Source organism: Passer montanus, unplaced genomic scaffold (assembly GCF_014805655.1).
Source record: "Passer montanus isolate IOZ18808 unplaced genomic scaffold, ASM1480565v1 scaffold20, whole genome shotgun sequence".
Taxonomy (NCBI): Eukaryota; Metazoa; Chordata; class Aves; order Passeriformes; family Passeridae; genus Passer; species Passer montanus.
The window spans coordinates 6215665-6224718 of NW_024366592.1; the positions used below are offsets into that span (position 1 = coordinate 6215665).

At 43.1% G+C, this 9054-nt stretch overlaps 1 protein-coding gene across 1 annotated transcript; it reads right to left on the reverse strand.

Annotated features, from left to right (window-relative positions):
* Positions 1-2964: 2964 nt before the first annotated feature.
* MANSC1 (MANSC domain containing 1) lies at positions 2965-8693 on the reverse strand. The gene is made up of 3 exons (XM_039708095.1): positions 8131-8693; positions 6959-7099; positions 2965-5224 (listed from the first exon to the last, which is right to left on the reverse strand). Exons 1-3 carry the CDS (start codon positions 8348-8350, stop codon positions 4242-4244), a joined length of 1344 nt encoding a protein of 447 aa, XP_039564029.1. The 5' UTR covers positions 8351-8693; the 3' UTR covers positions 2965-4241.
* Between the last annotated feature and the right edge of the window lie 361 nt (positions 8694-9054).

Below are 9054 nucleotides of genomic sequence, written 5' to 3' on the forward strand. Positions count from 1 at the left end.
CTTTGTGCTTTGACATCCTCAACAAGTGTAGAGACCTAAAGGAAAAATAGCAAATTTAGACTTGAGATTGAGTGTAGGCTTTCTGAAGAGGAAGATAAATGTTCAATATATCCTAGCCCTTCAGGGGACATACCTATCACGACATCTGGGAACAGCATGTACACTCCTGAAGGGATGTGCAAGACTTCCAGGATGAGGGGATGCAGCTATCCCACAACTACCAATGAACAGGAATTCATTGAGAATTAATGTAGAGAGGTGCATTACCTGTATGAGAGGATGAGTAATGCACAGGGAGAGCACAGCTGTCTAGGCCCATGTCAGGAGGATGACAGAAAGAAGTCTAAAGAAAAATAGCTCTCTGTAGGATGGGATACTGCCTGGGAACTGCTGACTGAAGCACTGGCACTTTAAACTCCATGTTTTTATCAGCACAAAGTGTGGGACAGTAGGATCAAAGCATGTCATCAGATTCAAATCCACTAAGATGGTTTTGCACGAGGCAGGAAAACAAGATCCAGTTTTGAAACTGCCTTCTTGTGTAATTTTTTTTGTGGTTTTGTTTCCTTGTTTGTTTGTTGGGTTTTGTTAGTTGGTTAGTAATTTACTTGAAATAATCCTGAGTATAAGCATTTCCTGCTCCTACAGGACTTAAAATGAACTGAAGCACTATTTGCAGAAAGCACACCATGCTGAGTGTGCTGTCCTTTGAGGTAGGGACTTTGCACCCTTCTCATACTTCTCAAATAGAGCTACAATTTATTTCTTTACAATTGTTTGCAGTGGTTACAAAATTAGGGTTATTTGCTTTACTGTACAATACCACAAGACAGTTTTGTTCATGACAGTCTGTATTTACACACCTTGTGTTTGCTCAGCACTGTAAAGCAACAACATGAAAACAAGCAGCTACAGGATTTATGACACTCTCCAGGTGACAAAAGTCAATCAGTTTTTGGCCAGCTGCCATAACAGAACTGGTTATGTCCAGAAAGAGCCACCCCAGTGTGAGACTTGTCATCACAGTGTGATTATTAATGACCCATTTCCATGTGTGCTGCACAGTGAAGACCACAGGAGATGTCAGTGGAAAAATAGAAGAGTGCACAGAAGTTTTAATGGTGGAAAGCATAACAAACCAGATGGATTTTTTTAGTTACTTTGTCTTGCTTCTTTTTGATTCATAATACAAGAGCATTATCCAGGCAAATAAATAAGCTCAAAAAATGCATATAATAAAGCATCATAGTCAAAAGCATGATGATGGGAAATCTCTCTCTTTCTCTGTTAACTGGAAATGCCAATACATGACTAATAATGCAACCTGATTCAATGTTATTAAAATAGAGAATATGCTTTGTTTTGTTGTCTTCTACATTATATGATGCAGTAAAAAGTTTTAAAAATGTGTGTATATAATCCTCCACCCAAAACCTTTCAATAAACAAAAACCTTTCCTATAAAACCTTTCTGCAATGAAATAACCATAGTTTGGGAAGTTAAAAACAATCTAACTAAAACTTTTCTTAATCATCAAAAATCCTCATAACTTTTAAATTCTATTTAATAAACTGTTGTTGCCCTCTAGTGTTCAAACACAGCTTGTAAAGGCCCCTCCAGAAAGATCCAGACTGGTCAGCTGTCAATTAATTCCCTGTTAGTTCTTAATCCAACATGACAAATGGATGGGAAAAATAATTTTTTAAAAAGTGTTTCAGTACACCTACCTAATACCTTGTTTTCTTTACTGGAGCATAAAAGAAGATCTTTCATGTAGCGACTTCTAAAGTTGTTTTACTCAAATGTTGTGAAAGGTCACTGAGGTCAGCATCCTCACCAAATCAGGCATGGTGCTGGAGCACCTCTCAGCTTTGCCTCTGCCATTCACCGTGCTGGGTGTGCACTGCTGGTTGGGCTGGAGGGCAGATCCCAATGTCGTGGGCCACACTGAGTAACCAGAGAGTGCTTTGGCTTGGAAGGGATCCTAAGGATCAGCTCATTCCAGCCCTTGGCCATGGGCAGGGACAGCTTCCACTATGCCAGGCTGCTCCAAGCCCTGTCCAACCTGGCCTTGGGCACTGCCAGGGATGGGCAACCACAGCTTCTCTGGGCACCCTGTGCCAGGGCCTTGCCACTCTCACAGGGGAGAATTTCTTCTCAATATCTAATCTAAACCTTATCTCTTTTAGTTTAAAGCTATTCCCCCTTGTCCTATTGCTGCATGTCCTTGTAAAATGCCCCTCTCCAGATGAATACAGGACCTGTGCTCTGAACAACCCTGAGATACATCTGCTGGTTTCTCTTGAATGTTTTGCTACTGTACTGTAACCATATCAATTAATACCAAGCACCTTTCCCTCCAACAAATTATTTCTTGCAGCAGAAATGCACAGTGAGCATTCAGGGGTTGTTCTCAGCACCTCTCCTGCTGTGATGACACCAGCAACACAGAAAGCTTCTCATGAAGGTTGCAGTTCTTAGGAGAGAAAATGATGGTGAACCTCAGATCTGCATCTTTACAGCTAGGACTAGTACTTATCATTCTGTGAAGTCACTTCCCAAAAATGTTCCTCCTTGTTACATTCCTTGGCCGGAAATCTCTGAAAATAGCTATAAGAAAAGAAAAAAAAAAAGGAAAAAGAAAAAAAAAGAAAAAGAAAAAGAAAAGAAAAGGAAAGGAAAGGAAAGGAAAGGAAAGGAAAGGAAAGGAAAGGAAAGGAAAGGAAAGGAAAGGAAAGGAAAGGAAAGGAAAGGAAAGGAAAGGGAAAAGAAAAAAAGGAAAGGAAAGGAAAGGAAAGGAAAGGAAAGGAAAGGAAAGGAAAGGAAAGGAAAGGAAAGGAAAGGAAAGGAAAGGAAAGGAAAGGAAAGGAAAGGAAAGGAAAGGAAAAAGAAAAAGTTAAACAAAGCACAGTCAGAAAACAAACTGATAAATTTGTGGTACATTTCTTCAGTAATTTTGGTCACTTTTAAGAGATTATCCAGACTACTTTTATTTTAATCATTGTCAGACTTAAGCAGTGTAGCAGACCAGCTGTTTTTATACATATAAAGCAATTTGCAGCCTCCATATAGTAAGAATTCAAGTTCTTGACACAAGGAACACTGACTTTTCTTTGATCTCTCAATAACGGAATTTTCAGAGAATTTTCTGCATTTAGTTATTTAGAGCTTTCAGAAAACTTGCCTTGAGGCCATTTTTTGGATCACACCTGCTTCCCACCACACTAAGCTCGACAGATCTAAGAATCTCCTGGATGTGAGTCAAATTTCATATTTTGTAATAGAATTGTTTCCTTGCATTTGTGAGGCACCCGTCCTTCTCTGCTGTGACATTTGTTGTTGATGATGCCACCTGACACAAACACTTTGAAATCTAGCCTTTCATTCTAAAACCAGGTTTACACTGACTGCACATGAAGGGAAATTTAAACAACATGAACTGGAAGTTGTGTGGCAGTAGATGCTCCCACTCACTCTCCCTGTTGAAGAGTCGGGAAAACATAAAGTCATAGAGTTGTTTAGGTTGGAAAAAAATTCTAATATCAAAATAATTGTCCATGCTTATTACCAGTCACATGAAGGGGATGCTAGAAGTGAAGAGGGTGTGCTTTGTGAGCACTCACATTTGCAGTGTGTAGTTTTAAGGATACCTGTGATGTATGCAGAAGAACTTTAAAGATAGGTATATAACCATAAACTATATTTAGATAAGGAAAATTAAATTATGCCATATGTAATATAGTTTTTCCTGTTTGTACCTAAAACCATTTGGATGCAAAGCTCTATTACTAAGTATTCCTTTAAAGCTACAAATAGGGCAAATAGGATTGCCAGGCAATTGTGTAACACTCCAGCATTTGATGCAAATAGCACTAAAAACACCCATGTGCTGCACAGGTACTCAATTTATTAGGGGCACTTCAATTTCACTAATCTTGTCACAGTACAGATTAAGCTCATGAAATGCTTTTTCTCCTTGAATATAAGACCTTCTTAGCTTAACTTGGATTTAGATGTTTACTCTCAGGATTTAGGAATAAATCAAAAATGACAGACATTTTATTCAGCACAGACAGAGCCTTCCTTCTCACCACCAAACCCATCTCCTGCCTCCTGCTTTCCCATTAGAGCCCAAAAAAAGGAATCCATCCTCTTCTGAGATTTCAATATCTACTGTTCTATTTCAGAGTTCTCCTCTCAAAAGTGAGAGATGCTCCTCAAAATTTTATTCCCTCTCCCAGTCAGACATCTGCATACATTCCATTGATCAAATAATCCAGCCTGGTGTAACGCCTCTTCTGAAGAGATTCATGGATTTTCTTCCCTGTCAGCACAATAACTAGGAACAGGAATATCACCCCAAAAAACAAAGCTGCTACAAGGCTGCTTTTTTCCCCCAGCTGAAAGACACCTTTCCCTCTCAGAACACCTTCTGACAGGGAGCTTTCTGAGTCAGATGGGTCATAACCCCGCAGGTCATTTTGGGAAGATGCGGGGGAATCGCTGGACAGAATGAAACCTGGAAAGGAGAGGAGGGTCACATGGCTGGTGTCATTGGAAGAGACAACTGTTGGCTCAGGAGCCATGGCTGGAGTCCTTAGCCCTGATAGGGCAGTAACTGATCCAGAACTGGTGGTCACTTGCACGGTTGTAGAAGGAGAAGCAGAATTTGTGGACTTGGAAAGAGGACCATGAGTAACAGCGATGCTGGTGGCAGGGACAGCAGGTTGAGCTGCAGTGGCTGCAGCAGGTGCAGAGGCAGCTGTGGTTGGCTTGGCAGCAGCAGGATGCAGAGAGGTTGTAAGAGACTCCAGCTGGGCAGTGCCTGTCAGCAGAGGAGCAAGAGAAGAGCTGCTGGTTTCAGAGGTGCCCACCTGAGGAGTGGTGGGGAGGGAAGCAGTGGGGTTTCCAACTGGAGCAGCAGAAGGCTTGCTTGGTGGCACATTAATTACCTGCTGCCTTGAGATGGGGTCTAAGCTCTCGGATTCTCCTGCTCTTTGAGATTCAGGAGAAACTGTTTGAGGTTCCATGTTGTCCAAATGCTTGCCTATGTGGTTCAGGAGTTCAGAGGCCTGCTGAAAGACAGACTGCTCCAAACTGGCAGTGTGATTCTGATGGATGTTCTGACTGTGAGAAATAAAGGTTTCAGCATCCAAAGGCAAAGAATACTCATTTGAAGAAAAGTTCTCAGTTTTGATGGATTTATTCTCTAGGGCATGAATGTCTGGAAACAGAAATATTGGTATTTAATTATTAAATCTATTTTTGACTAATGTATACTAATACTATTTGTATTTCTTAGAAATATTTATGTAAGGGGGCTCTAAGAAATAATGACTAATGAAACTTCCTTTCTTTAAAATATGTAACACATTTAAATTCTATATCATAAAAGCTGTCAGCCTCAAGCCTAGTCACATAACAGCGTTCTGTGCAGAAATACCATACAAATAATAATCCTGAAAGCTACCTGATTTTACAGTATTTTTTCCACAGTATTTACCTGATTTACACCTATTATAGAAAGTATTTGGCTGAACATGAGTTGTTGGAAAGACAGGCTAATTGTCAATTCATATTATATATACAATTTTATAATTTTATTTACAAAAACATAGAAATATGTATCATATATTCATGATAACCATTCAGCTGCTGCACAGAACATTTAAAACATTTAAACACGCTTTCAAGTAGTTCTGACTCTCACTCATCTCTTTTTAATATTGAAACAAAAACGTTTGTTAAATGCACTGGAATTGAAATAAATAAAGAAGTATCTTTCTCCCTTTCGGCTTGGTTTTCAGTGTAACTACACACAGCTTCTTATATGAAAGAAGAAAGTTTGAAACATTTGTTGCTACTGACATTGCTCAGGTGCTACCTTTGAAAACTTAGCAGGAACATTAAACAAGCTAGTATAATCTTTCCACAATAAAATGTTCATAGAACAAAGTCTCCAAAAAGAAAAAGTGTTAAAAGCAACTGCGTTGTTCTCTCAGCATTGCATTACATGCTGCACAAAAGCACAAGCATGATTGCATTTCTTGTTTCTTTGTTTGAAACCCCAATGTTCTTCTAGGGGAGAAAGAGCTGGAGGGAAGTGTAATTTTAGTAATAGTTTTACACAAATGCAGTTCATTTGTTGCACATTGCTTTTGCATGATCCCTGTGAGACTGCACTTGCACAAAAATACTTGGTAACATTACATGAGTAACCTTTCTATATATAAAACTGTTGCTCTTTGCATTGCTCTTCTTGGAAAGGTTTGATCTCTCAAGCAGCCATACAGAAACCACCTTGGCAGGACAGTCTAATTATCAGTTTCTTATCTGAGCTGTTCAAACAGGTCTGGTGCAAGTCAATGTCAATCAACAAGTAGGCCTTGCTGATAAAAAAAACCAGCATAGGCCAGAAAGGAAGAAATTCCTGAGTGTGCAGCCACGTGCCATAAAGCTCTGAGTTTAGAAAGTTTGCTTCTGCCCTTCAGGTTCCCTAACTGAATGCAGAAAACGATTATTTATTACTACTGCCAATTATTCATCAGGGTAGCATGTGTCCTTTAAATACACAGCTGGCTACAAGGGCACGGTATTTCCATTGGTTTTCATGATGCTTTTCAGTATTATGTACAGGAAATCTTCCTTCCTGACTGTATCTAGATGGAAGCAGCTTCTTTTTGTTTTAAGCAAGGACAAATTATGAGAATTTCTGAATCTAATGTGAAGGAATATTGTAAGGGTTGGGACATTATTGCAAGCTGGAAGCTGGGCCCACAGAGGAGCTCACCACACACCTGCCCATCCATCCTCCACAACAAAAAAGAGCAATATTTTTAAATCATAATTTACTAAAAATACGACCCCCAAACAGTTCCTGGTCACTCCTGAAAGTTCACAGGTGCAAAAGTAATTTTGCAGTGTGGCGTGGGGGCTGATGGCTCTCACTATTATTTACCTGTAGTTATCTTGTAGCTCACAAGTCCTGTTGCAGGTTTCATTGGACAAGCCTCAGTGCTAGGACAGTAAAACAAGTAGCAGTTTGGATGTATACTTGTTCTTGCAGCATAAAAAATAATGAAATTGCACTTCTTGTCTCCTGCAAAACAAAGTAAATGCCTGTTTCAGCAGTAAGAACTTTTACAGCAGTATGGTAATGAGATCTAGTTTGTTAACTTTTGCTCATGTGAGTAAGAGGAAAACTACTAACACATAACTTTCCTACAGGAAAAAACCGCCAAGGACTGCAGAAGAATGGCCCAGGGCCAAAATATGAAAGGTCACACCTTCCTTTTCCTGTACAAATAAAGTTGGGGAAATTATGAGTCTAATCTCTCATCCTCCCCTCACGCATACCACACTGGCACCACTTTATACAACAATTGCCTGCTTACAAATCCTGATAAATCTGAAAACCTCCTCGATATACTCATGGGGAAGAAAATTATTTAGACATTTCTCCTTATTACGTCCCAGGAATCGCTTGGCTAGTTGCTGCTTCGGGGGGTCACCTTCACCACTGTAATTTCTACTTGCTGCTCTACCTCCTACTGCTCCAAGAGCTTGATTCAAACCAGCTGTCTCACAGGAGGATGAGCATTCTCATTTTTGGCTAAAATTAAATACGGTGTAAAACATCAGCTACTTTTAGTTCATCTACTAAACACAGCTTATGCACCTTCAGGGTTCGGGATTTGGGAGGTTTTAACGCCTAAAACTAACGCTGTTTCCTTGATACAACTATCTTCCTGTACACTACGGGGTCTTGCGTTAAGACCTAACATCTACTGGCAAAAGAAGGCAGCAGCCGCAAGCTGGAACTAAGCACAGCCTGGATGAGATTAAACACAGCTTATGCACCTTCGGGGTTGGGGATTTGGGAGGTTTTGACGTCTAAAACTAACGCTGTTTCTGTGAAGCAACTATTTTCCTGAACACTACGGGGTCTTGCGTTAAGACCTAAATCTACTGGCAAAAGAAGGCAGCAGCCGCAAGCTGGAACTAAGCACAGCCTGGATGAGAGGGTAAATTCCGCGCTGAACAGGGAGAACACCAGCAGCTGACCACCCAGCCAGCCCAAACTCCAGGATCGTTCTCCCAGAGAGTGAAGGAGAAGGAGGCCGAGGTTACCTGCGAGCCGGTGCCCCGAGCAGCAGGCGCGGACACACGCACCCGCGCTGGGGACGCGCAGCGGCTCCGCGCCCCGGACGCCGCGGGGCAGCGACAAGTGGATATCGATGATGGAATTCTCCATCTTCTCCGCGGAGCACTCCTGGCCCAGCGCCGGCCCGGCCATCGCGCAGGTGATCACCAGCAGGCGAAGCGGCCAGCGGCTGCCCCCGCGGGACATGGTGACCCGGACCGGCCCCCGCGGGGCTCCTCCGGCACGGCCGGGATTCGCGGCCAGCGGCAGCCGGGGGAGCCGCGCCGAGGGCTCTCCGCTGCTCCCGGGGCGGGCACGCGTTCCTGGGGCACCTGCGGGATACCCCCGCCCGCAGCGCGGGCTCGGGAAGGCAGCGGCGGAGCCGGGCCGGGCTCGGGACGGCGGCTCCGGGGAACCGCGGCTGTCCCGGCACGTCCGGGAGGAGGGGCCCTGGGAGGCGGGCCCGGGACGCCTGCTGCCCTCCTCCTCCTCTTGGAATTCCTGCTTACCTACCTGCTTGCCTTCCTCCTGCCTTCTAGCCTGCCCTACTCCTCCTCTTGGAATTCCTGCTTACCTACCTACCTACCTACCTACCTACCTACCTACCTACCTACATACCTGCCTTCCAGCCTGCCCTCCTCCTCTTGGAATTCCTGCTTACCTACCTACTTGCCTTCCTCCTGCCTTGCAGCCGTCCTCCTCCTCCTCCTGGAAGTCCTGCTTATCTATCTACTTACCTACCTGCCTTCCTCCTGCCTTCCATCCTGCCCTCCTCCTCCTCCTCTTGGAATTCCTGCTTACCTCCCTACCTGCCTTCCTCCTGCCTGCCTGCTCTTCTCCTCCTCCTGGAATTCCTGCTTACCTACCTATCTGCCTTCCTCCTGCCTTCCAGCCTGCCCTCCACCTTTCTT

Excerpts from the sequence above, each read along its gene's own strand:
- MANSC1 (XM_039708095.1), bottom strand. The coding sequence starts at position 8,350 with ATGTCCCGCGGGGGCAGCCGCTGGCCGCTTCGCCTGCTGGTGATCACC. Across the intron at positions 7,100-8,130 it reads CTCGGGGCACCGGCTCGCAG|GAGACAAGAAGTGCAATTTC; the intron begins GTAACCTCGGCC and ends TTTGTTTTGCAG. Across the intron at positions 5,225-6,958 it reads GAGCTACAAGATAACTACAG|ACATTCATGCCCTAGAGAAT; the intron begins GTAAATAATAGT and ends TTCTGTTTCCAG.